The following is a 27,150-nucleotide window of genomic DNA, read 5'->3' on the forward strand; positions in this document are numbered from 1 at the left end:
TGTTATGAATATTTCAGCCATGACAACATCATGTGGCATATTAAGTTGGTGAAATATAATGCAATAAAAGTCAGTTTGATATAAACGAATATCATACTGAAACAACATGATGAAACATAGCATTAACTCACTGGTATGTGGCTACAACAGAATATACTACTGATAAGATGAAGTTCAATAAACACCAATACTCTGACAGAAACATGAGTGACTATAGGAACATTTTAAAATATATGCTATAAATGAAATAAAAGAATATTAAAGATCCAAAATCATCATTAACTAGCACACACTTGTCAACTAGTTTTAAGGAGTAGTTTATTTTGGGGACTTTGCTTCGCAAAGTTAGTTGTGCTTTCCTGTCAGGAGTTAGATGCGAAGATTAATAGCAATCTAATGTGTAAGAGTGGCACATTTCTCATATGTAAGCAGATATTTAAAAAAAAAAAAAAAAAAAAAAGGGTTGATACGTGGGCGTTCCATCAAGGACACTTTATTTGATCTTTTCTGACAGAAAAGTTGAAGCCACTAATTTACAACATCCGTTTTCTCCAGCAATGCTAGTAATATTAATTAGAATACAGGACAGACAAAATAGGACAATAGTCACAAGATTGCTCAAAAATAAAACAAAAAGTAGTTTTTATGTATCTCAAGAAATGTATGTATCTCAAAGACAGACACAATTGTTAAAGACAGTGGCCTGGAGGGGATGCCCCTGGTGTAGTGCACACAAAATATACACAAGTAGTTTAAACAAGAGTCCAAATTTGAGAGTCTCGGCTTATTATTGTCATTGGGGGTTATGGGATGTGAAATACAAGCGGGGCTTGTTTATGTGCAGCGAGCAATGTAACTGAAAGAATTGTCAATAGGACAGTTCCCTCTTGCAAAAAATACATCACAGACTGACAATCTCAGGGGGATAAACTGTTCGGTGATAAATTAGGTTTCTTTAATGAACCATCTGCAGCCTTCAGGGCAAAGCAAATCAATTATTTACAGATGTCAGTGTCTGAGTGAAAAACAACAAACAAGAACAGCTCTAGCAGACATGCTCATGGCACTCCAGTTATTAGTCCATCACATTTAAGGCTCAGTGTCTGCCAAATGCAGTATGAGGTTGGAATCTGTAGGTCTTAACTACCTTCCTTACTACGTGCTTCAGAAGAGCCCGTTGACCTGTTCAGTCTCAGGGTCCAGGTCAATGTCATAGAAACAAGGCCTGGTGGGCAGACCAGGGATCGTGGGCATCTAGGAGGAACAGCAAGAGAAAGCAGTTTTAATGATATACACCGTCAATCACACACACACAACCACACACACTTCGCTCCAAACAGATCTGATGTTTAGGTCAGCCGCCATTTCAATCCATACATTTGACATTTCGACTTTCTAGCGTTTGTAAAATGTTTGTTATGCACAAATTTAAAGCGTGCAGAAAAACAGGTAGATGATAATGCATTTAGTGAGAGAGACCGGAAAAGAGACAAGATGAGACAAATAGTATTGTAGTAAACATACATGTCACAAAAAGGGCAAATGTCTACACACACACACACACACACACATTAAAAGATTAAGACATTAGAGTGCTACAGGTCCCGCCATGTTTTTATTAATAGAATACTACTTCATAAGAAAGACAGCTGAATGAATGTAGAACATGAGGTTACATTGGGATGTGGTTTGATGGTGCGTACACGCAGAGCCGTTAATAGTCACACCCTAATACCGACCAGGCGTGAACCTGCAGCAAAACATTGAAAAAGAAAGGCACTGTTTAATGAAAGCTTACCGTGCCGACCAGCGGGAACAGAAAGCCAGAGCCCACACTGGCTCGGATGTCTCTGATTGGCAGGATGAACCCTGTGGGCACACCCTTCCTGTCTGCCTCGTGAGAGAGCGACAGGTGAGTCTTCGCCATGCAGATTGGCAGATTGCTAAAACCCTGAGGGGAGAAAAGGTATTAGATCTTTTAACAAGGCCTAATCAAGCATTCTCCACCCAGTTAGGATAATTTCCACGGACAACAAACAGGCCTGACGAGAGAGAGGAAAGAAAACAAATCGACTACAGATGCTGACCTGTTTGGTGTACAGCTCCACCTTGTGTTGAGCCTCTGGGAGAAGCTCAATATCATCCGCTCCGTAGATCTTCTGGGCGATTATTCGAATCTTGTCAGCAATAGGGAGCTAGAGAGGAATTATAAATTATAATAAAACTTATCAATATGTTGGCCCACTAATGCCAACCAGACAAAATTAGCACATTTTCAGTGCTTGATTGAGTTTAGGGTCCAAATACATGATACATTTTCAAACTCTTTTTATGTATTTTCACTGAGACTTGGTACATATGCAAGAGGGCATTTCTTGTGGGTGAAAACATTATTTTTATCTTCAGTATGGCTGACATCTTTATTTCCCTTTTCAGACCAAATTAATATAATAACATGCACTTTTTCTGGCAAATTCATTCACATATTTAACCTGGACTATTTTTGAAAAACAGAAAATGTGATGGCCCATACCTCCAAATCATAGAGGAATTGGAATTTGCTGGGGGCCTCAGAGGCCCTCTGGACCGCCTGACCCAGAGCCACCGCACCGGCTCCACCTTCGGCCCAGTGGGAGCAGCGCACGGCGTCAAAGGCTCCGACAGCTTTGGCCATGCTGCAGACCAGGTCAAGCTCAGCCTCTGTGTCTGTCCTGCAGGATAGGTCAGAACAACAAAGGGCATTAGAGATAAACAGACACAACCATCCAAAAACAAGGCGGAGAAATAGACAGGCTTTTGACAATGCAGGAACACACAAGAAAAATGTCTGAACTATATCACATTTGTGTCATTGTTTATGATTTAACCTCTTTATTGACCTTGAGGACCTTTCTGCCTCGAGCAAGGGTAACACTTACCGTTGCTTATATTCAGCCTGTCGACCCTAATGCATTATTTGTAAAAAAAAATAATTTAACAAAAGAAATAGATTTACAGTCTCTTGATCCTGCTTCAAAGATGCATTAATTGACTTGACCACCTCGGGGCAGCACAACAAGCTGTAAAAACAACACGGACATATTTCACCCTCACCTAAAGCCTCCTGATAAATCTAAGTCCAATATTCAATTTCTGTTTCTCTCTGTTATTGGTCTCCTTAGAAAAGAAATATGACTCTTCAGCAGCTAAATACCGCACAATGTGTTACAGAACAAGTTCTCTGAATCTGTTATTGTGGTCATATAGACTGGCTACTGTGTCGCCATTCACCACTTACTTGAAAGCATTGACAGCCACCACCACTGGCACGCCAAAGTGCTGTGCATTCTCTATCTGCTTCCTCATGTTGCTGCAGCCCTTCTCCAGCAGCTCAAGGTTCTACATGCGGGTTCACAAACACACTTTTAAATAAGCTTGTAAGATACCCAATAGTAATGTACAGCTCATCGACAGAAAACTTTCATTTCAAATAAAGATCACATTTTGGTGGGCTTCTGTTATGCGTTACCTCCTCAATGTATTCCTTAGGCAGTGGCATCCCAGCAGTGACCTAAATAAAAAGTGAAATGAAAGAATGACCTCAACCAAATCTTATACAGCAGAGACTATTTGAAGTGTTTCCTTCAGTATTTTTAACCCTTGTGTTGTCTTCCCGTAGACCGTGAAGTTGTTGTCCCTCCGCGTCAAAATTGCAAATTAACTTTTTTTGGCCCTTTTTCCAACGTTTGACGATTTTTTAGATACATGGTCAAAAAACATAATTTAAATGACATAATACCTATTTTTTTGGTTTAAAAAAAGATATTGTGGATTATTTTGACTGATAGTTAAGATCAGGGGATGTTGAGTGGATAACAGTTTATTTCAAATGCTATAAAATTGAAAAAAAAACAAAACACCCACAATTCAATGAAAATAATCATTCATTTTACCTGCCAAGAATGTTACATGGCTTCCATACGATGTACATCCACGCATTCATGTTATTTTGGGGCAATTTGGTTCAAAGAAACCCATATTTCTGATATAAAAATGGGTCAAATTTGACCCGATTACAACACGAGGGTTAAGAAGCTAACAATTGTGTGAATGAAGAGGAGAATTTGAATGAGCTATTGCTCTGTGACGTCCACTGAGGGAGGGTGTGCAGAGGTAATATTCATTGTGACTGTGTGGATGCTGTTCAACCATCATGTAAAATTATATAGAAATGTAAAAGCAAAAGTGGTTTTGTTTTTTTATTTCAAATTAAAAAATCAGTAATTCTCTTCTTATTGGGGTGCTGCGGAAAACTCAAGCAAACTCACTGTTGGTCCCCCTCCGTGCATCTTCAGGGCTCGGACGGTGGCCACCAGCACCACCACGTGGGGTCTCAGGCCTGAGTAGCGACACTTGATGTTGAAGAACTTCTCCATGCCAATGTCAGCACCAAAGCCTGCCTCCGTCACTGTTGGGCACAATTGGGAGGTTGTGAGACAAAGAGAACAGTAACAGAATCACAACTGTATGAAATACTGGGTAATATCACATCTGCTACTCCATCACTTGTACCATCAACACAGCAAACAATCTACTAGCACTCCAGTACCAGATCAAGCCCCAAAAAAGTGAATATTGAGGAAAACATGCTTCCATAAAGCCATTTCTTAGCTCCACTTACCTACAAAGCCCTCGGGTCCAACCAGCTTCAAAGCTATTTTATCAGCCAGAATGGAGGAGTTGCCATGGGCGATGTTGGCAAACGGGCCGGCATGGACAAACACAGGGTTTCCCTGTGGATTCAAATGACTCACATGATACAAAACCCATAACTGAAGGCAACTATTTTAGCTTGTAAAGTTATTTTCAGTGCAACTATACAAGTTAGCATGCGTGTTTCACACACCTCCAAGGTCTGCATCAGGTTTGGCTTGATGGCATCTTTCATTAGCACAGTTAGAGCACCACTCACGCCCTATGAAGAAAAACAATAATTCATTATAGGAGCCTTGCTTCCACAATACCTATAGAGAAGATCCCGTCATGAAGGAGAGTCCAGACCACTCACCAGGTCCTCGGTGGTGATGGGCTGTCCGCCGCGGCTGGTGGCCACGACCATCTTGGCCAGGCGCTGACGCATGTCCTGCAGGCTGGTGGTGAGGGCGAGCACCGCCATGATTTCACTGGCCACGGTGATGTCAAACTGGGCCTGGAGGACAGAGAGACAAAATGGATGTCACCTTATCATCAACAGCAATGCAGCGAACTGGGCTCGGAGAGGGTACATTCAGTATATAGGCAGAAATTCACTTTCAAATGGGGTGTGTTGCATTGCTACCTACAGCGTCATTTAGACACAACCACTGGGTGGAGCCAAAGAAACTGTCTAACAGAAATTTGAAACTTTGTGGATCTCATGTCTTTACCTCTCTCGTGTATCCCTTTTCAGTTGGTGACTGTCCGATCGTGATCTTCCTCAGGAACCGATCATTGGTATCCAACACTAAATTGACACGCAATGACCAATACACTCACAATTGCTAACATAAATATGGCAGATTAAGGACAATGTAATGTCATGAGGATTAAGAGACTTCATACCTCTCTGCCAGGTGACAGAGCTTGGGTCCATGTCCAGGCGGGCAAAGCGGGTAATCTCTTCTTCGGTCAGAGTGGAGGGATCTGTCTTTTCTATGCCCAGTTTCTAAACAAATACAGAAGACGTTATGTGTGAGATGTACGCCATACTCTGCAATGTGAGCCAAAACCTACAAGTCCATGACACAATAACTTACTTTCAGTCTGTTGATCTGGATGGGAGAGAACTTCCTCTGTTCTCCATTGAGCGGGACCAAGCGATTATACAGAGCCTGGAGGATGCATACAGAGAGAAAGATAACGGTCACAATCCATTTCTTTACAAAAAGTGCATTTTCTTGTATAGCACTGACAAAATAGAGTACCCACCTTGTCAGATTGTGTAGACTCGTGGAACATGCGAGCATCGATGGCAGCAGCCACCAAGTTGTTGGCAGCTGTGATGGCGTGAATGTCGCCGGTAAGATGGAGGTTGAACTAAAATGAACAGACTCGTTAATTAATGCAAATCTTCCCTTAGTATTTCTAGCTGCCTAGTTTCTAACTTGACACAGCAGTGTAGTACCTCTTCCATTGGAATGACTTGAGAATATCCACCTCCTGCAGCACCGCCTGCAGACAGAAGACAAAACTACAGATATAGACTCACACACACCAGTATAGGACTCGAAAAAAAATTTACATTTCAACGGCTTGTAAAGCTGCGCTATAGAGCCCCCCTGGTCCCACTTTGTCAAAAAAATTAATTATAACTATCTCGTGGCCTCAAGATAAGTGTATATAAAAAGGAGAATGCACAATGGAGCAGCTTTTCTCCCCAAAAATGTGAAACACTTCAATAATTAATGAACCAGTCTGCACACTCCACTATAGGCTAACTTAAAATCAGAATCAGAAATACTTTATTGATCTTTATTGATGCTATTGATAACCTGGGGGACAATTCTTGTGTCACACTTGATGTGCACATCAAGACATTTAAAGGAATATAATAGAAGTTGGTAAATAAACAAGTATATACACACACATGTAAAAAGTATAAATATAGCCTATAAAATATGAAGAAGAATTATAAAGGACTATGGATATGCAGCCTACAAGATTTCTTATGGTGTCAAGCGCCCGGCCCTGCCGGACTGGGGCGGTACACCTGTCAAACGGTAACGCAGGTGTCCTAAGGCGAGCTCAGGGAGGACCTTCCCCGGTCCAAAAACTTGGAAGAAAATCCCACCGAAGCACCCTTCGATTTACCCCAGGGAAGGTGCACCATAAGCGGGCAGAGGTCTGCCACTTCCCCCTAGCTGGTTCCCTCCGAAGTTTCCCTCAGGATAGCTGGCGCTCAGAGTCTCGCAGTTTTATCTGGTAAAGCGAATGATTAGAGGTCTTGGGGCCGAAACAATCTCAACCTATTCTCAAACTTTAAATGGGTAAGAAGCCCGGCTCACTCTCCCAGCCACCTTCTGCACGATTTCGGAAACCCAGTTTTTGAAAACATAGGCCTCCAGAGAACTGCACCGAGGAGTCTCGGGGCAGTGAGACCGACCTCTGGGGACCACGGCCGGACACTTTTGACAGCTTTTACCGTAACGCAGCTACGGTTCTGACCACTGACCGATTTGCAAACGTGACCCGCCATCGGAGGGCCCCCGCTGGCCGGCTTAATGCCGATGTTCGGCGAGATAGTATCTTGAGGCCACGAGATACTATCTTGAGGCCACGAGATACTATCTTGATGCCACGAGTTACTATCTTGAAGCCACGAGATAGTTATAATACATTTTTTTGACAAAGTGGGACCAGGGGGGCTCTGTACTGCGCAACCTTTCACTGAGTGTACATTATTCCAAAGCTCACCTTTGATGCCAAAGGTGGGTCCCTGAGAAGGCTGTCGGACACAAGCAAACACATTGAGTTTTAAGTGGGCTCCCAGGGCCTGGACCAGGCCGATGGTGGTGGTGCTCTTTCCTTCACCCAGAGGGGTGGGTGTAATGCTGTGGACAGAAAATCTTATCAGCATGGAACATAATCATCAGCAGGGTCAGAGATGAACAATTGATAATTTTAAATTCTGCTGCATACCCGGTGACCACCACATATTTGCCGTCTGGCTGGGCCTGCAGGCGTTTGATGATACTCAGGTGGACCTTGGCCTTAGTCTTGCCATAAAGCTCCACCTCATCTGACAGCAGGCCCACCTCTCTTGCCAGACAGTCGATAGGCTTGGGCACGCAGGAGCGAGAAATCACAATGTCGCTGTTGGGAATTATAAAGACAACACACAAAATCACTTTTTCATCTGACCAGAGGAGGAAACAGCTGAGGACTGAAAGACAAAGAGCGCATTCAGAGAGCTCTAACGTGAGGCGAAGAATTAAACCCGCTCTTCTTGCGTGTGGATTATTAAATTGACCAAATCTTTCAGTGACAGTCAAGTTAACAGAGCACATCATTGCGGGAAGGGGAAGATAAGGAGACAAACCTTGGCACGGGCTTCTGGAGGTTGAGTTTGGTGTAAGAAATGTTCCACTTCCCTGGTTGGTGGCTCTCCAGGAAACGCTTTGCACTCAACACTGTGTTCTACAAACACACAGTCATTCTTTTAACATCTAGGGTACATGAGGCGAAAGAAATAATTAATCGCTATTTCCTCCTCTGGATAAAGAGTGTAAATGTTTAGCCTTATATACTGTGTTTTCACATAAGTATGCTAGCATTGAAAATTAGTAGTGCTGTCAAACAATTAAAATATTTAATCGCGATTAATCGCATTAGTGTTATAGTTAACTCGCAATTAATCGCACATTTTTATCTATTCTAAATGTACCTAGATTTCTTTTTGTCCAATTATTTTTTCTCATTTTAATGCTCTCATCAACATGGAAAAGTGGATTGGCTTGCTTTGTGCTTTTGTCGCCTGGCTTTGACGAGGGGGCAGAGATTTCGCATCAGCTGTGTGCTTGGCCATCAAGTGGTATTTCAGACTGGACGTGCTGCGATGATAGCTCAGTTCACAACGACAAAACACAGAGATCACTTTGGTCTTGTCAACAGAACCATTTGGCAACTTTTTAAAAGTAAACTTTCCATTCAGAATCTTATTGGCATCCATTTCGGCGTCTCGCGCTCGCCATCCACTCAAAACGTAACGTTAGCCTACTGCTCTATGGCCGGCTCGCAAGCCCAAACAAGTGTGTGCAGCGTGCCTGTTTTGTTTCCGGTCTAGCTAGATCCGGTGTGGTGGTGTTGTTTTTCTAACGTTACTAGTTGTTGCAACAGCATGTGGAAAAAAAACTACAAAGTTTGCTATGCCAAAAAGAACGTTAATCTCGAGATAAAAAAATTGACGCCGTTAAAATGGGTGTGCGTTAACGCCGTTAATAACGCGTTTAACTGACAGCACTAAAAATTAGAAAATGTCAGTTAATGCCAACATAGAGTTTAGTTGAGGATTACACTCTCCAGATGGACCTTACCGCCATCAGCATGGCCACAGTCATGGGTCCCACACCACCGGGCACAGGAGTGATGAAGCCGGCCTGGTCCTTGGCTGAGGCGTAGTGGACATCACCCACCACCCGCTTCCCACTTGCTTTAGTCTCATCTAAAAAGACACAGAAAGAAACTTTAAGGTAAATACCACACTTTTACCTCTGAATAACTAATTAAACTCCAGAATGCCATGACTAAAGCAGACTGAAAAGCCTCAGGAACGCAGAGTCAAACCTGGAATGTGGTTGATGCCACAGTCGATGACCACTGCTCCCTTCTTGATCCACTCTCCTTTCACCATCTCTGCTTTCCCGATGCCGACAACGAGGATGTCTGCTTTGCCCACCTGGGCAAAGACAGCGATGGACATTAGTGAGCGTTTCATGAATAAGGGGGTAGCATGGGTAAAAATGATGCTAGGCTTGGTGGACATTTATTTTATGATTTCACAGAAAGTTTCAAAATGTGATTATTGTTTATGCCACACGATGGCAGCAGAGATCTGTAATTCCCTGCGTGTAATCACCGATTGTTTTCAGAGTTTCATCAACATGAAAACATCAGTGGTCACATTGCTCATATTGGTCTGGGGACACATAATGGCTGATGGGAGTATGATCCTGAAACTATGTTGCTGGGTTGGGTGGAGGGGTTACTGTTGTACCTCTCCAGGCAGATCAGCGGTTCTAGAGTGGCAGGTGGTGACGGTGGCGTGGTTCCACAGCAGCAGGTCGTGCATCGGTGCGCCCACAATCTTACTGCGACCAATCACTACCGCTCTCTTTCCTGCCACAGACACACCTGTAGAGAAGCAGTAGATCCATCAATTTATTCTGGTCTTATTCAATTTTGTGTTGTACGTTTTCACAGCACAGATGTTTTTTTTTTTACTTAGCATTGAATGTTTTGGGGTGTTAAATGTTGCCTTTACCAGTCTGTCTGATCAACTCCATGCAGCCGTTTGGTGTGCAGGGGATGAAGCAGTCTCCCAGGTCCCCACGAGACAACTTCCCTGCATTGATGCTGGTCAGTCTGTAAATGCATCAGAACACAGTGAAAATTGCAAATTCAAGCGGTCTAACAATTTAAATTATCCAAGAGTTTTTTTTCTTCTTTTAACCAGACTCAAAGAAAGAAAAGAAACACAAATAAGCAAACATTAGAAGGAAGAACCCTGATCTTTAGTTTATGTCTGTACCTACCCGTCTACATCCTTCTCTGGGGCCACGGCGTTGGTGACCTTCTCTGTGTCCATCTTGTGGTTCGAATCTAAGGGCAGCTGCACGATGAGGCCGTGGACAGACGAGTTCTCATTCACCTCTGTGATGCTGTGAAGAACCTACGGACAGACAGACGGCCTTTACACTCTGAGGTACTCTCAGTTTGTTATTTGCCGTGTGTGTGTGTGTGTGTGTGTGTGTGTGTGTGTGTGTGTGTATAAAAGCTGGGCTGAACTTATACTTCAAATCCATTCTCACCTCCTCCTCCGTTGCAGTCTTGGGAAGTCTCATATGTGTGGCATTTATTCCGATCTGTTTACACAGAAGAAGAGATTAGGAAGTTAGGGCTGATCGCAAACAGTATAAAGTAGAAGTGTGGTGTACATACTGAATGTAAATTATCTTTTTACCTCTGCTGCTGCCTTCAACTTCATGCTGATGTACAGATTTGAATCGTCGCGGTCTCCAACCTGCAAAAGACACAAAGCATCACTTCACCTGCCTATATGAAGGAATGGCCATCCTACTGTTGATGACAGAGCACTTCCATAAATGTCTCCATCTACAAGAAGGGGACTTCAGTGGAACACAGTTATACACTCTATGCAGGGGCACAAAATGGCACATGTGACCAAAGTCCTTACCTGCCGACTGCCTCCAGGGGAAGGCCACGAGAAAGCACATGGCAAAATTAGCAAATAAAACAACCAAAAATGTGCTTTTACCCCAATACGTTCTAATTTAGTTCCCATCTTACACTTACCTGTAAAACCACTAGACCGGGTCTGAAGTTTGGGTCCTGAAGCTTCATCTGCTCCACATCCTTCTTCAGACGCCCCCTCACCTGCCTGAGAACACAAGACAACAAAATAAAACCCAACTGGATTTCCAATCTCTATGCAGTGACAGCCATTATAACAAAGGGAAAGGGATAGGATCATATGGTACACAAGCCACATGCCTAACCCATTCCCCTCCCTTGCAATTGTTACAGATGTGGCTATCTCATTGTGAAATTGGTCACCATTTTCCAATCCCCCAACCATCAATCTCCACTGTACATGCAAAGCCAGGTCAATAGAAAGTCTTATCTTTGGTCTTTGCTTTATCTTTATTTGTTTAATGGGGTGGAGGTGTATCTGTCCCCAATCAACATATACTACAGTAGATTAGGCAAAGTCAACTCAACCAATCAGACAAGACAGACAGCAGTGACAAAAAGTTAAGCATAGCATAGCATAGCATAGCATAGCACTCAAAATCTATTTTAAGATCTAGCATGTCTGTCTAAACAAAGCTTAACTCTGACTGCTTCTCTTTTGTTTTCTATTCACACAATCAATCACACAACAAATAACCTTTATTGATCTCATCAACTGTTACTCAAGAAGCACTAAAGATTAGGTGCTTAGGGTGGGAATCTCTTGGCACCTCTCGATTCGATTCGATTCCGATTCAGAGGCCAACGATTCGATTCTAAACCGATTATCAATGCATCTCGATGCAACAATTTTTCTATGTACATTTCCATGCGTGATTTTTAAAAATATACATATAAATCGGAGTTTGCTACTCAGTTTGCTAATCACTTCCTAGACAAAGCAGCTAGACAAAGCTTAGATTTTGACATATACAGTATTTGTCACACACAAGTTTTAATGAAATGTTTTGTCTACTGAGGTTTTTATTTTGTAGTCATTCCATGCTTAAGCCTTAAACGTGCTTGTGAAAGTCACCTTCTCTCCCAGTAATCTTCCATGTCAGAGGCTCAGTCATGTTTAAAGGTGGAGAATTGGCTTCTTAGAACATGAAACATGAGGTGGTCAGATGTAATGTGATAAAGTAGATGAACAGCCTATATGTGTTTTGCCTAATTATTTTATGTATGTATTATTAGATCATGTGTATATATACAAAATGTATTTATTTCTTCCTTTTGGCCATTTTTGTGAGTGTTTTTTCTGCACTCTTGCCTAAACTCTAAGTTGTTGTCCATTATCCCATCCTCTTTCAGTTACTCCGTTTTCTGATTTGTACTTGTCTGGAGACAGTAACTTTTAAAGAAAAATCAACACATTTAAAAAAATAAATAAATAAATTGTAATCGATTATTAACTTATCAGAATCGAGCATCCAATCCTTCTAGAGACAATCACGATGCATCTAAGAATCAATTATTTTTCCCACCCCTGCTAAAGATACACTGACGATTGTGTTTAAAACTCTGACCGACTAAACAGATTTAGATTGAAGCACGGTGTCTTTGTGAATCACATGAACTTCATTAGCAGTGATAATGGAACACACCACGTGATTACTATTGATTATGGATGTGTGACACCAATTGGAACTATTTTTCAAGTAACTCGGAGTGTTTTTAAACCGATAACCTTACAAAATTTGTGTTTCATATTCCAAAAGCTTCATCCAAAGGTGTGCGTGTATATATATATATATATATATATATATATATATATATATATATATATATATATATATATATATATATATATATATATATATATATATATATATTAAAGTTAAGCACAATTTAAAACATCAGGCATTCCAATGGCAATAACACCTTAGCCTTTCTAAGGGCTAGGATGCAAAGTGAAACAATGACAATACACATTTTAATCGATATAGTGCAAATCATATATAACATAGACCTACTGTTGAAACTGTTATTCAGGTACATTATTTTACATATGACCTGCATGATAATGCTTTTTATGTATTCACAAAGGAGTCCAGAGAAACAAAGGGCTATCAGTAAAAATATCATCATTCACAGACTTTATAAAACCAATCATTATTACATATTGCATCACAACAACACTCCTAATCTGATGATACTCAGCATGTCTTCCTGCTTACTGATTAACTAGGGCCATATTCCTATAAACTTTCATGGATAATGAATGTAAATCCCCCTACTAAAAGGCACAGCAGATCTGTGGATTTAATTTAACTAATGAGTACTGTGAGGAGCAGTTATCAGGGTGCAGGCGGTCATGTCTTGTGACAAGCACATGCAACTAATCAAAGTTTTTTTTGCCTCTTTGCCAAATACATTCTCCCAAACTTTTTGTATGAGCAATATTTGGATTCATTCAAACGTTGAACTATTAAAAACACAAGAAACTCATTTGCAGATTGTACTCAAATATTAAAACAGTAACGATTGTTAAAACGTTAGTTTGGGGTTAGTTTGGGGTTTCTAAGTTTCATAAGTGGTGTGTGTTAGCCTCATCACTTGAGGTCACTGGACCAATAGGGCAAAGATCATATCCCACCCCACAGCTTCTTACATAATGCTGCAGGATTTGCAACTATTCATTCCAAAATGTTCAATGATCTAGCTAACCTTATGGATTGCCACTATATTATAAATGCGACAGTCACAAGTCAGTGCATTCAGTGTGGACACATTTAGATATAACTGTCAGGAGACAAATACCCCATGCCACTTGAGGAGAGTCCACTGTGACTTCTCTGCTCGTTATCCGCAATTAACAGTATAAAAACCGTTAACTCAAATGGCTAATTTACGTTAGCTGACTAGTTAGCCAGTAACGTTACACAGACACATGTTTCCAGGCTCTATGTGCATCAATAAACGTGCTTGAAAGATCTGATACTTACCCTGAAACCTCTTTCCCGCTTATGATTTGAGCTGACATCTTTTGGTACTGATAGTCCGTCTTCTAATGGTGTCGCCTGCACACGAGGTGCCTAACAAGAAGAGGAGTGCGGTGAGTAGTGCCAAAAACTAAAGTTTGTCAAAAAGCGTTGGGACTAAAGGGGGTGGCGCAGGCTCTATTCACAAATCCAGCACTAAGGTTAAAAATCAGCGCATTAACTTTCAGGAATAGCGTCAAACGTAGAACGTGGCCTCGCCAGTGGGCATGACGATTGAGAAGGGCGTGGCTATTGTCAACTTTGACAGCCTATTAAAACCTGTTAGTAGAACCCCTAAACCAATAGCATTCACAGTTCTGCTAACCCATAGATATATATTTATATACATAGATATATATTTATATATATCTATGAACCCACCAACGAGAGATGGGGGAATGGGCGGGTTTTCAGAGGGTGTAATTACGTCAAGAACCAGCAGAGGACAGCGCTGTATTTACACACCGTCACCGTAATCCGTCAAAAACTCTACAGCAGTGTTTATATGGGCCCAACTTGACGTTTGATCGGAATTGTTTTGATCATTGCCAAGCTGCATCACTCAGGAAATCACCAGAAAGTGTTAGAAAATACTATACTTACATATCTGGCTTTAAGTCCGACGTAAGACATGAAGAAATACAGAGAGCAATGGAGAGTAGATTCTGTGTTTTGAGCGACACCGAAGACCTCCAAACGCTAATTTCAAACACTGAGAACAATCTCCACTTCGAAAGGTAAATTGATAGCAGCTGCTAATTTGTTAAACTAGCGGGCTTTGGGGTCTATGTGTATTCCCTGGAGGATAAGTGGACGTTAATTACTTGTCATTGCGTGGCTTGTTTTGTTATTGCGAGCTAGCTTACACCTATTTGCATAGCCATAGTTTGTGGTAAGGCCGCAGTCTCTCAACATTATCCGGTCCATATCCATCAGTGCAACAAACACATTCAACCACCTCTTTCTAAGCATCTGCTAACTCATATATGTCTCATTAGATCTAAGACACTGTTTGAAGAAATCCGTGCCTCCATCAACAACAATGACGAAGAGGACCACTCCTTCTGGAGGCCTGTGCTGCCTTGGGGGGGCGTCTTCGCCATTAAGGCAGGACGGAAAGCCATATCATGCACCCCTTTGTACGTCAAAATCAACCTAAAAAACACCTGCACCATCGATGGCTTCCTTATGATCCTGTATGTGATTCTGCGGGACAACCAGGGCTTTCCCAGGGAGCTGGCTGTCTTCCTGGGCAAGCACTTTGTGGAGTATTTCCTCTCCCTGATGGACTCCTGTGACTACACCACAGTGAAGATGCTGTGGATCTGGGACAGGATGTCTAAAAGACAGTACCGCTCTAAGATCCACCAGGCAGCACTAGAGATTGACCTGTTTGGTAACGAGCATGAGAACTTCACAGAGAACCTGGAGAACCTAATGTCGACTATTCAGGAGAGTCTGTGCACCAACTGGAACTGCCCGGCCCACTTCCAGGAGTTCATCAAGACTACAATCAACATCAGGTATACTGCGTACAGGCGGTTTGATATCATGATGCTACAAAGTGAACTCTATCCAACTTTTCCCAACGTTTCATTCTGTGAACATTAGCAGAGACTGTCTTTCAAAACTCAGGACAGGTTTAGCACCAGCTGTCTTTATCTAGTGTTCTGTATTAAATGTTAAAGGTCCCATGGCATGAAAATTTCACTTTGAGGTTTTTTAACATTAATATGCGTTCCCCCAGCCTGCCTATGGTCCCCCAGTGGCTAGAAATGGCGATAGGTGTAAACCGAGCCCTGGGTATCCTGCTCTGCCTTTGAGAAAGTAAAAGCTCAGATGGGCCGATCTGGAATCTTCCCCTTATGAGGTCATAAGGAGCAAGGTTATCTCCCCTTTCTCTGCTTTGCCCGCCCAGAGAATTTGGCCCACCCATGAGAGAGAGACATCATGGCTTTCAAACGAGCAAAGTGGCAGTTGGTCAAGGCCACACCCCCACTCTCCACCTTGCCACCCCCCCCTCTCCTCCTCAATAGCTACAGACACAGAAATGGCACATCCTAAGGAAAGCTCATTGTGGGACTGGCTCTAGTGGCTGTAATTCTGCACCAAGGCTGAATTTTAGGAAAGAGACTTCAGATACAATATTAGGGGATCACTAAGGCCTATATACAAGCATCCAAAGAGCACCATGTCATGGGACCTTTTAAAAATATCAAATGTCCTTATGGACTTTGTCCCACCCTTGTCACCACTTTAATAGGTCAGGTTAGCCGGTGCACTGCTTCATCATAAAATGGGTTTATTTTCACCCCTTGACATACTAACCTCGAAAAATCTCCACCTGTCTAATTGAGGTCACATAAAGACCATGCATGCATCGCTATCGCCACCTAAAATGTATTTGTGTCTATGCATGCAATTAAGATTCTTAATTGTCTTTGGAGATATTTTTCATTTTACAAAGGAGGTCACTGCTATTAAATGTGTGTTGTTTGATGGTATACATGATTTTCATTTCTTCTGATTTCCCTGTGACATTTTTCCTCCAGCCCTCCTCATGAGCTGCCTCACAGAGACCCCATTCAGTCGGCCGTGGACGAGTTCTTCTGCCCCAAACTCCTACTCTGCTCAGAGCTGGGGTGAGACGTAGGGACAGCGTACATCATCTTCTATTTCTGTCCAGTCTTATTCCACTTCCTTAACAAATTGATAATCTTTTTTTTGAACAGGTGTGATGGTCTAAGGGAGTTCTCTCAGAGGGTTTTCTGCCATGGACCCCCACCCTTTGTCATTCTCAACATGCAGCAGTGGAAGTCAGAAGAGCTGTCCTATGTCCCTTACCATCTGGCTCTTTGCCAACACAGGTATGGAGCTTCCAGTGTGTTTTGGCTAGGTAAATGGGACCAGACACTGCTTTTTCTTCTACACCTTCTTATCTTGCCTCTCTTTGTCTCAGATCCAAAAGAAAATATCTACAGTATAAAGAAAATGGTAATAACTCCTTTCTCCACAGATACTTACTAGAGGGTGCCACGCTCTTCAACAAGGTGGAGCATCACTACTCTGCAGCCTTCCAGATAGATGGCTGCTGGATGCACTATGACGGTCTGAGGAGTGACAATCTGATCCTGTTACACAAGCCCCCAGAGCTCCTGCTGCTGTCCTCTCTGGTCTACATCCGTGCCTCTGACAAGTGAACTTATGTTTCTCACAAGTGGATACACAGATGAGCAGGCATTCATTCATCCAGCCTTCCTGCGATTATTTTGTCATAACCCCATGGATGGCATTACATTACTGTAATCGTGTTTCTCTACTTAACGCATCATTCGTTTTTCTTCTTCCTGTCAGCTGTTGCTTTCTCTGTTACCTGTAAAATAGTTGCATGACACATGCTCCATTTCACCTGAATGCTTGCAGAACGATTACTGTGCAAAATGGAAATTACTTCTCTTTGGGCATGCTTGGAATCCAAGAATATAATGGACTATAATAGTTCTGGGTTGATATGCATAGTAGCAGTGAGTAATACACATCGTATGCATATACAGTTACCCGACAAACAGGGAGATTGATATGATTTTAAAAACTCCATGGTTAATTTACACTCTGAGGGTGCATTTGCTCTTAATCAGCCTTGAATAGATGACATTGACTGTATACCACATTTCCATCAAAATTGCTAGTGTACAATTTTGGCAGTATAATTTTACATTCATGCAGATCAGCCCTTTCGTTAAATTAAATTGGTGCTATTTCTATTGTCACATGTGGTCTGAACGGATAAGAAACAACCAAACAAAGCCAACGCCTATGTCAGGTTAACTTTTTTGTTAGGATGCTTAAATTGGAGGCAAGCGTTTAATACGATGAGTGAATGAATGTAAAAAATACCAAGTTCTTAGATGATATAAGGTTGAGGGCAGCCTCTTTTCTGAACTACAAGTTTAAATATTACTGTCCATACCAACAAATTGAAGCACTTTAACACTAGCTCAGCACACATTGCAGTCACAACAGGTAATGTCTAATTACATTTTTCTTTTTTTAACCTTAAAGAATAACTGGTATCACACAGTGCCTCTGCCAAGGTAGGTTTACGAAAGTGAATCCTTTCGAGTATAAAACCTTGATCATGATCAGTTGTCAATTGCTGTTTTTCTATGCAGAATACAAATACAAATATTTTGGAGTACACTGGTATTGATTTATTTGTGTTGCACTTGCATTGCATGGATGTGTAAAACAAGAGCCACATAAAAGCAGACAGTACCTTTTAAGGCAGGCATTTATTTTAAACTGGGTACAACTGCACCACACAAACAGACTAAAATGTATGTAAAATGTCTTCAATCAAAACATGATAAAATGTGAAAAGCTACTGTTTCTACACTTAAGGTTATCTTGTACTTCCAGTATTAATCCACAGGATAGAAAATTCAAGATCATCACCTTTACTCCAGACACACAATGGGAAATGTAAAAGAAGCAGAGTGGTCATTTGGCTAACATTGACATCAGTTTCAAAGAATTTTTCTTTCAGACACAAACAGTGGCAGTCCATTGCAGACCAAGGTGTTAGTCATCCATCTGCTTTCTTTGAACAAGCACTTTGGTGAGAGTGGTGGCAAAAACATGACATTGGTTAGGCCATAATGAAAATGCATACAAACTTGATTTTAACATCCCTTCTTTTTGCAGATTAACGTTTGCAGATTTTCTTCAGAGTCTCTCCAAAATTGATTAAAGCAGTAGTTAATATACACCTCAGAAATCATGACACTGTACATAACATTGATGCTAGAGGAATCATGGCTGTAGCACATAATTACGCCTGCGTGATTTGTGCCATGGCTGTTATGTGACAAACAAAATCTAGTACAATACAGAATTAGCAAACAAAATCAGGTTACACAACATAAATAATACAAATTATAAATACAAAAAAGTAATTCACATCTTTCTAAAAAAAAAAGATATTTGCAGAAATACGCTTGGCTTGCTTATGCCTTTTAAAAGTAAAAGGAAAGTACTCTATATAGTGATGCAACAAATTAAATGTCTCACCAATGAAATGTCATTAAAGTCCTCATTTGTAGTAATGGTTTCCCTTATTTCACAAACGCATGAAGTTCGGAGTACAAGTGGAAGAGCACACGTCCTGTTTAACAGGTAACGGTTTTACAAGACTTATGTGGTGAAAGGGCTGAATTGTTTTTAAAAAAGGTGTATACCTCGAATTTGGCCATTTATCATAATTAATGCAATGATTGTGAGCAACCCATCTGAATCTGCCTCAAACATATGCCTTGTACAAATGAACCAGCATGCACAACAAAATGACGACATAAAATGTCCTGTAGGATGAGGCAAAGTCAATGGTACAATTTCATTTTTTTTTTTTTCTTCATCAGATGTCAACATTACCAGAAAAACAGTGTGAATCAATAAACATGCCATGTTCTGTTACAGCAATATGAGATGCCTTGGCTTTTTAAAGAGACAAACACACACAAAAAACCTTCATCCACAGAGAGAACAGAAGTCTTATTGCATTATCTAAATGCCATTATTCTAAATTAAAGCATATGTACAAATTACAATATGTATCAAATAGTTTGGTAAGTGCAACGCAGAGCTTGGTTAAAGTTTCCACTTATGTGCAAACATCAGTGCACAAAGCAACTCAAACTAGACTTGAACATTAAGTGACTCAAGACACACCACACCTAGCCTTTCCTAGTCTAGTGCCCTCTATTGCTGTGCATTGCTTGACCTATCCGTTAGCCTAACCCAAGTCTGCACAGAGTGACACCCTCAACCAGCCTGGGGAGCACTCTCTCCCAGGACACAGGACTGGTGACAGTGGGTACATGGCCCGATTTGGCTGGCACAGCCCTTGGTGCTTTATCATCCATCTCCATATGACAGCATAGAAGAATGTCATACTAATACATTAGCAATAAGGACAAGATAATTCAATCGTGGCACACAAAGGAAGCTGTTTCTAGCACAGGAGGTGGGAAAGATGCGAAACCAAAAAATGTTTTGGCACTTCACATGAAGCTGTGAACAGATTACCTCAAACCTGAGCTTGCAAGCAAGACCATGGATACATGAGAATCACGTTTGGTAGCGAGTTGGTGAGTGAAAAGAGCAGGCTTAGACCCAATCACAGGCAGAAAAAGTCATGTTCATAGCCAAGAGTGACATTGTACCAGGAACAGGTATGGAGACAATGACAAAGCATGCTCATATCCAGCAACAGGGACGATGTAAGGAAGGGGAATGCTAACTAGGATATATTTTTTTAAATAAAAAAAAAAAAAAAAAAAATCAAACCAAACAGTGCCAATTTTCAGACTTTTTAAATATTTATGAGGACAGAAGTTTGCGGTTTTCCAACCACAGGCTTCCCTTGCAGTAGGAATTTATATTTATTGCATGGTTGGGGGCCATTCAATTATACGCATTTAAATGCGCATACATCAAATAACTACCATCTTACGCAGTAGTAAGTAACAGAGGTTGAGCTAATTGTGTGAGGCAACACAGACAAACAGCTGAATCCTGAATCCTAAATATAGCACCAGTTGGTATACTGTACAGACCAAAGGGTGAAAAAAGGGCCACGGTCGATTTCAACTAAAGAGTAGCAAGTGCATGACCTGACCTTAGGAAGATGTAACAGAAGCTAGAAGATGGGGATTTTTTTTTAAATGGCTCCGAGGATGAAGCAGAAACTAAGTGATAAACACTCTCAGGAGAATTTGTCACAGTCTCAACTCTACACTGAACCTCGGAATCAAACTACACACACATCCGCACGCACACTAGTGACCCAGTGCAGAAAGACATTTTACAGGCAATGCACTAGAGGATATATTCCATATATTTTATTTAAACTATTTACAAGAGAGAAAAAGGCAGCCCTTTTTGAAAATATAAAGATTCCAACTTTTCTCTTTTTTGTGAAGCACTGATTTTGATGCAGAACTCCTGCGTCGCTGAGTCGCTGAGCCCAAGCATCAGCTCTGCACCCGGACACATAACAAAACAAACAATCCTATCTGACATGCATGTACCTCTCGAGCATACACACTACATGGCCAACAACCACATATTCATACAAAAACACCTGCCGACTGCGGTGTTCTACAAAATCTGAACACATGGTTCCAGTTGCAGCAGGGAATTTAATAAAAAAAATATTTGAGTGTTAGACACAATTAATGGCATAAAGGAAAACAAAAAAAATGTCTGCTAACATAACAGAATTTTAAAACAAAAGTGACAAGTTTTCTCCCACAATCCTCTGGGGAAATGGCTCAGAGTCCTCATTGTGGTCCAGCAGCAGTAGAGCGGTCGTCTCCTCGTGCCCGTGACAACAGCTGTCCAATGATCTTCATCTCTGTAGCTCTTTCTCATCTCTGCAGCCATGTCTGTGGTCCCCCTCTAGCCAGCCAGCTAGCCCGGCACATCCATCCACTCAGTAGGCTCCCTCTCCTCTGGTGTTCACGTTGGTGTGCAGCGCTCCTCTGCACCTGGAGGATGAATGTGGGGAAGGAGGAGCAGACAACAAAAAAGAAACGTCTTTGTGTCCAAGTTCTCTTATTGGGTCCTAGCTGGCTGGGCCATGGGTCAAAGGGCAGTCAGACCAAAGTTGCAACGGCAATACATCATGCCGCTCGAGTCCAACCAGCTGTCTGAGATGGGGTCATAGCGCTGGACAGTGTTCAGATAGGATGATCCGGAGTGACCTCCCACCACATAGAGGTAGTTGTCCACGATGGCAGATCCCACACCTGCAAAACAATGTCACAGTCATATGTGGCTAATTACATGAATTTCTCACTATTTTGTAGCTGCAGTTAGCGCAATACTTTCAAATGATACGCTCAAATGATATGGGTGGGAATCACCAGAGACCTCACGATATCATCACAATACTTATGTCACGATAAGATATTATTGCAATTTTAAACATATTGCAATATTCTGCTATGTATTGCAATTTATTACCTTTTTCCAACTTCAAATTTTTGTCAACATGTTTTATCTAAAAAGATACATTTCTCTGTTTGTTCATCGCACTTCAATTTTATTGCTGAAAAATGGGATTATCAAGCAGACCAACTGACCCAACACATATATAATAACAGATTGATACTTGCCGTCTGTATCGATACAGTATTGCCACGGAAAATATCGCGATATTATGCTTTATCGATTTCTCCCCCCACCCCTACCAAATGATACAGAGTCTGCATGTACAGGCCAAAACCACTTTTCATTGAAGCCTCTACATGTAGTCGCCTTAGATAACACCACTAGGGGTCGCCAAAATCCAATCATACAAATAGGGGCTTTAGCTAAAGTATGATGTAAACTCACCAGTGCGTGGTTCATTCATTGGCCGACAGGCTGTCCACTGGTTCTGATGTGGATCATACCTCTCAATGCTAGACAGGTGTGACACTCCATTATGTCCGCCCACCACAAATATGAAGCCGAGCATGACGCCTACTCCGAAGTTGATCCTCTTATCTGCCATGGGGGCTACCATTTCCCAGGCATCTTTGCTGGTGTCATACCGCTCTACGCTGTGTGGAGAAGATGCAGCACAGTTAACAAAATGCACACAATGGTTTAAAAAGTCCAAATGTAAAAAGATCCGACGTCCCAGCACTCTGCAATTCCTCAACAGGCCCCCAGCCAAATGCTGTAATGATTTACCAGTTTCAAGAAACTTTTTTTATATTATACAGGCACAAGTGAAACAATATTACCTCATGTGGTATGCTTTGGAAAATGACCTGAAGTATTGTTATATTACATATATGCAATTTGTAATTATTCGTCTACGACATACAAAAACACCTGTACTCCTTCAAAAGTTGCATTTCAGTTGAAAAGCAGCTAACTGACTTTACATGGAAATTTATTTTAGAAATATATAGTACTTAATTGGACCGATATTTAGTCATTTAAATGTTATTTAAATATTATTTCAAGCTACAAAAGAGAACTGTTCAGGTGGTCTGATACACACACGCAGTGCAACTAGTAACCAATGGCAGTGGTGAATTACTAAATTTGACCAGAGTAAAAAGAACCCAGCAACAGCAACATGAACACTAGCAATCAGGGATTGTTTTGCAGTAAGCAAGGACATAAAAGCCATTGGGGAAAGAAAGAAATAGTCCCCAAAGATTCTCTGTCCAAACACATTCTCCTGAGGGGTTTCAGGAGTCAAGGAAACAAGCCAACACTGTGTTGCTCTCTAGAGGTCTAACCAGCAGCACACAGTCGGGCACCCTCCCCATGAAACTTCAGCAACCACTTCTGTTATGACTCCTCCTGACGCATTGACAGGGCACTGGTCCCATCCTTCACTTGATTACCAGTTCTTTTAAATAACTAACAAGACTTGAGAGAGAGAACACCAGCTTAGGACGAGGTCTAAAAGAGCTACAAGCTTTTCACTGAGATCACAGACTATTAAAAAAAAGGTGTGGTAGAGCACCACATTGATCCTATGTGGCATTCTGCAGTCTTCACATTGTACAGAAACTTCAATGAAAGAGGTTACAGTTGAAGAGAAAGAAATGTACCATATGATACACAGAACTGAGCAGCTTATTAGCCTTGCTAATAACTGGGCAATCTACAGGACAAGACAGTTATTAATAACTAAACATTTCCCATTCCTAATGTTTAACAGCCCATAACATACAGTACATTTCCACAGGTAAAACAAAAAGATCATATCCACTCTCAGTGGTATTACCTGTTCATATGGGCTGGGCCATAGCCTCCAATAGCGTACACCATGCCGTCCAGCACAGCGGTGGCAAAGCAGCTGCGGGACTTGGTCATGGGTGCCACAGGCTGCCACTCCTTCAACTTGGGGACATATTTCTCCACCGACTGGAGATAATACTGGCCGTCATAGCCTCCGAGGGCATACAGCTCGCCCGCCAGGACCACCACCCCGAGTGTGCTGCGGCACTCGGCCATACGCTCCACAGAAGACCAGGTGTTGCTTTCGGGGTCCCAGCTCTCCACTGTGCTCTCGTGTCTCCGATAGCTAATGCCCTGTCTCATGTGTGTGGCGATGCCTCCCACCACATACACCTTGTGGTTCAGCACTGCTACTCCAAATTCATAACGGGGTACACCCAGAGGGGCCAGTCCTATCCATGAATCTGTCCGAGGGAAATACATTTCTATGCTGCAAGAGAGAGACAGGTATGAACTGGTTTGTCAGTTTGTTTTTAAAACACAGAACATAAAGAAGGCATAGATAATACAGAATTTGGAAAGTTGCCTGTTCAATAATGCTTAAAATTATCATCCAGAAATGATTACCTTTCTAATGTTGCAAACAGTCCAGCCTTTCCACCTACTGCAAGCAGCACCTTCGGGGCACACCTGGGCCGTGCTGACAACACAGTCTGATAGGAGAGTCGATGCTCAGGCATAAAATGATATTTGAGGGCCTCATTGAGCAGGTGCTTGCATGCGTGGTCATCTCGTATAAGGTGGTTGGCTTCATATAGGCGAGTGAGAAATTTAACGCTTAGGAGTGGAAGGCGAACACAGTGCAGCAGCTGAGCCAGATGCTGCTGTCGCTCAGTAACATCATATTTGATCCACGATTCCAGGGCGTAAAATACAGTCTCCTCTGTGACCACCTTAAGGCAGTCATTGGACACAATTTCATCCAACTCAGCCCTTGTCAGTTCAAAAAACTCCTCTGTTAGACAAACTTCCTCAAAGTTCTCACAGATGAATTTATTTGCAGCCAGGCACAGGTCATGACAGCCATATGTCTCTGCAAAACGGGAGATGCCTATACAGTTTCCAGCATCCAGCTGGCTCTCTAAGAAGGAGCAGCACTCCTTAAGTACTAGCTTAACCTGGAGTAAGTCGGCAGCCGGTAGCAGAGATTCCACTGTTTCCTGGGAGATAAACACTGTGCCAGTGTATGCATACTCAACAATGGCCTAGAAGAAAAAGAGCAAAAGCGTCACATAAACAAAAACTATGGTACAGATTAGAAGTTAATCAGTGCTGTTTAATAGGTGTCTGCTGGCTCCAAGCATACCTGCAAGGCAGTCTCATCGATGCACTGGAATTCCACCTCGGAGGTCTCCTTTTCTGACAGGTTACCCGTGAACATGGCCTTAAAGTAAGGGCTGATGCTGGCCAGCACTACTTTGTGGGCATGGATCTTGGCATCACCCACACGCAGGACAATGTCACATAGTTCGTGATCCTGCCGCAAGAGCTGGAGGCCTTGCAGCAGCTGCTCTGAGTGAGGCCGTTTCAGACTGGCAAACATATAGGCCTGGTCCTGCTGTTCCATCTGCGAGCAGGAATCCACATATCAGTGCATTGTTGACATTTTGTAAAAGGCTATTGATGCAGTGAAACGTTATGAATAACTAACATTTGGCCAACAGCCAATGGAAATCCTGTAAATTAACCATTTGTCATCTTGCCCCTGAGACTACAAGCCTGAAAAGTCAACTAAACACAGGGCTGTGCAACATCACGTAATTACAGCACGTGTCAAAAAAACATGCCTGAGTAGTAGTAATGTCATGAGAACCGGTACTTCGGTACCAAGTCAATACCAAAATTCTGAAAACGTGACGGTACTCGTTTTTGAAGTACCTTAGGTACCAGGGGATGCAATTATTCCGCTAAATGCTGAAGAAGAAGAAGGCCGATCAGCACAGAAAAACAAAGCGTCTCATCTTCGTGCACGGCGCTCACTGACGGCTCGACCGCAGTCACTGTATATCTACAGCAATAGCTTTTAACGACTTAACCTGGAGCTCCCAAACATAAAGTAACGTTAAGTCTGTTTCTCTCTGCCGTTGTCTGTCACAGCCTAACGTTAGCTTCGATAGCTACTGACATTAGCTAAGTTCAGCGCTCGTTTTAGCAGACCTCTATAAAAGGTTAGTTAACTTAACTTTAGCCAGTCTGGTTCTATGTGAAAAAGCAACAATGGCAGAGAGAAACAGACTTACTACACATAATTGCTGTCTGGGAGTTCCAGGTGAACTCATGGAAGAAGTTACCATATGCTAACTGTGTGGTGATGCCAGGCTTCAGAGCAGCGGGCTGAAGACTGACGTTTTCACCAGGTTACATGTAAATCATGCTCTCCTTGCCCCCTCCACTCCAAAACAGTGACAGAAAGTTGAAAGAAAAAAAACAAAACAACTGACACTGAAAAAAAAGAGTGACATGACACGCTTTGACCGACCTTCCTCCACCGCTGATATTTTTGGTATCGTGACATCCCCACTGGGTAGTATGATGCATTCAGGGATGTTTTGTAGTAATACAGTAGTTATGACTGTTAGCAGTCTACTGTGAGGATTTTCTTAATCTAGTGCTAACGCTACTTAAAGTCAACCAGCCGTACTGGCTAGTAACGTTAAGCATACCATGTTTTAACCCAAGCCAACTGCATAAATGCTGCGGTGCATTTATGCTTTATGACATTCAGTCACAATAACGGGAACGGTTAGTTTTGTGTAACTGGGGCCTAGGCTTAATTTTTGAACGGAGGGCATGGCCAGATCAAAACTCGCTAGTTTACATTACCCCTTAGCTTCAGAGCAGCAAACAGCTAGTGCGCTAGCTTACACACTGTAAAGCCCACTAACAGCTTAGATTTTGCAGAAACAAATTTCCCCGGATATCATATTTATATTAACATCAACATCCATGTCACCATCGTCTCGTCAACAAGGTTCGCCTCCAGCAAATACACAGTGCCAATCTGTTTCATTGCACTGCAGTCGGCGCAGGTTAGCTGCTAAAAATAAACACGGTTACTGTGGCTAACGTTAGCTGCATCATTGATTGATATACAGTAACATGGCTGACACATACAAAACGTGACGTTATAGCTAGCTGCCAGATAAAATGTGTATATCGTCAAATCAAGAAAGACAAACCTGTAACCTATAACGTTAGTCCGTCTGGTGCGCCGCTGTAATAACCGATTTTGCAGTGGCGGAGTTCAGCGGCGACGAGTGGGAACCTCGGGAGGCTTTCAAGAAAACAACCTACTGCCAACCTAGCCACAAAGCTACAGATGAGCTCTTATAATATCAGAGCAGCACACCCACTTCCGCTTTTTTCAAAATAA

The 27,150-nt window shown here is 42.0% G+C and overlaps 3 protein-coding genes and 1 long non-coding RNA gene across 5 annotated transcripts; 2 read left to right on the top strand and 2 right to left on the bottom strand.

Annotated features, from left to right (window-relative positions):
• Positions 1-471: 471 nt before the first annotated feature.
• On the bottom strand, positions 472-14,196 carry mthfd1b (methylenetetrahydrofolate dehydrogenase (NADP+ dependent) 1b). Its single transcript, XM_031278504.2, has 27 exons — positions 13,935-14,196; positions 11,050-11,134; positions 10,697-10,756; positions 10,545-10,598; positions 10,269-10,405; positions 9,998-10,098; positions 9,731-9,867; positions 9,301-9,412; positions 9,051-9,178; positions 8,057-8,154; positions 7,657-7,830; positions 7,432-7,568; positions 6,143-6,189; positions 5,947-6,054; positions 5,775-5,849; positions 5,581-5,683; positions 5,406-5,482; positions 5,048-5,188; positions 4,886-4,954; positions 4,661-4,772; positions 4,308-4,447; positions 3,509-3,550; positions 3,278-3,378; positions 2,534-2,711; positions 2,088-2,195; positions 1,799-1,951; positions 472-1,254 (listed from the first exon to the last, which is right to left on the bottom strand). The coding sequence occupies exons 1-27, from the start codon at positions 13,970-13,972 to the stop codon at positions 1,165-1,167; spliced, it is 2,805 nt and encodes a 934-aa protein (XP_031134364.1). The 5' UTR covers positions 13,973-14,196; the 3' UTR covers positions 472-1,164.
• On the top strand, positions 6,861-19,134 carry LOC116035459. Its single transcript, XR_004101374.1, has 3 exons — positions 6,861-7,004; positions 13,765-13,768; positions 19,119-19,134. It is a non-coding gene; the product is annotated as an uncharacterized LOC116035459 (long non-coding RNA).
• On the top strand, positions 14,402-19,190 carry c18h14orf28 (chromosome 18 C14orf28 homolog). The gene is made up of 5 exons (XM_031278507.2): positions 14,402-14,707; positions 14,969-15,493; positions 16,523-16,612; positions 16,703-16,837; positions 16,987-19,190. The coding sequence occupies exons 1-5, from the start codon at positions 14,622-14,624 to the stop codon at positions 17,168-17,170; spliced, it is 1,020 nt and encodes a 339-aa protein (XP_031134367.1). The 5' UTR covers positions 14,402-14,621; the 3' UTR covers positions 17,171-19,190.
• LOC116035454 (kelch-like protein 28) lies at positions 18,404-27,128 on the bottom strand. 2 transcript variants are annotated; one of them, XR_004101371.2, is made up of 7 exons: positions 26,957-27,128; positions 25,084-25,344; positions 24,345-24,982; positions 23,764-24,207; positions 22,368-22,576; positions 19,796-21,778; positions 18,404-19,761 (listed from the first exon to the last, which is right to left on the bottom strand). XR_004101371.2 is itself a non-coding variant. In XM_031278505.2 (6 exons), exons 2-6 carry the CDS (start codon positions 25,342-25,344, stop codon positions 21,615-21,617), a joined length of 1,716 nt encoding a protein of 571 aa, XP_031134365.1. In that variant the 5' UTR covers positions 26,957-27,128; the 3' UTR covers positions 18,404-21,614. The 2 variants fall into 2 exon arrangements, 1 of the variants encoding a protein (XP_031134365.1); XM_031278505.2 differs by having other exon boundaries at positions 18,404-21,778.
• Positions 27,129-27,150: the final 22 nt, after the last annotated feature.

This window comes from Sander lucioperca, chromosome 18 (assembly GCF_008315115.2).
Source record: "Sander lucioperca isolate FBNREF2018 chromosome 18, SLUC_FBN_1.2, whole genome shotgun sequence".
In the NCBI taxonomy this organism is placed as follows: Eukaryota; Metazoa; Chordata; class Actinopteri; order Perciformes; family Percidae; genus Sander; species Sander lucioperca.

What these genes read in the sequence shown, in the direction of transcription:
- mthfd1b (XM_031278504.2), bottom strand. Translation starts at nt 13,972, where the DNA reads ATGTCAGCTCAAATCATAAGCGGGAAAGAGGTTTCAGG. An exon ending in GTGGCTGTCAATGCTTTCAA is followed by an intron (nt 2,712 to 3,277) that starts GTAAGTGGTGAA and finishes CCTATCCTGCAG; the next exon opens with GACAGACACAGAGGCTGAGC. An exon ending in AATTCCTCTATGATTTGGAG is followed by an intron (nt 2,196 to 2,533) that starts GTATGGGCCATC and finishes ATTCCTCTCTAG; the next exon opens with CTCCCTATTGCTGACAAGAT.
- c18h14orf28 (XM_031278507.2), top strand. Translation starts at nt 14,622, where the DNA reads ATGGAGAGTAGATTCTGTGTTTTGAGCGACACCGAAGACCTCCAAACG. An exon ending in AACAATCTCCACTTCGAAAG is followed by an intron (nt 14,708 to 14,968) that starts GTAAATTGATAG and finishes ATGTCTCATTAG; the next exon opens with ATCTAAGACACTGTTTGAAG. An exon ending in CTGGCTCTTTGCCAACACAG is followed by an intron (nt 16,838 to 16,986) that starts GTATGGAGCTTC and finishes CTTTCTCCACAG; the next exon opens with ATACTTACTAGAGGGTGCCA.
- LOC116035454 (XM_031278505.2), bottom strand. Translation starts at nt 25,344, where the DNA reads ATGGAACAGCAGGACCAGGCCTATATGTTTGCCAGTCTGAAACGGCCT. An exon ending in TCGATGAGACTGCCTTGCAG is followed by an intron (nt 24,983 to 25,083) that starts GTATGCTTGGAG and finishes TTTTTCTTCTAG; the next exon opens with GCCATTGTTGAGTATGCATA. An exon ending in GGCCCAGCCCATATGAACAG is followed by an intron (nt 22,577 to 23,763) that starts GTAATACCACTG and finishes TTCTCCACACAG; the next exon opens with CGTAGAGCGGTATGACACCA.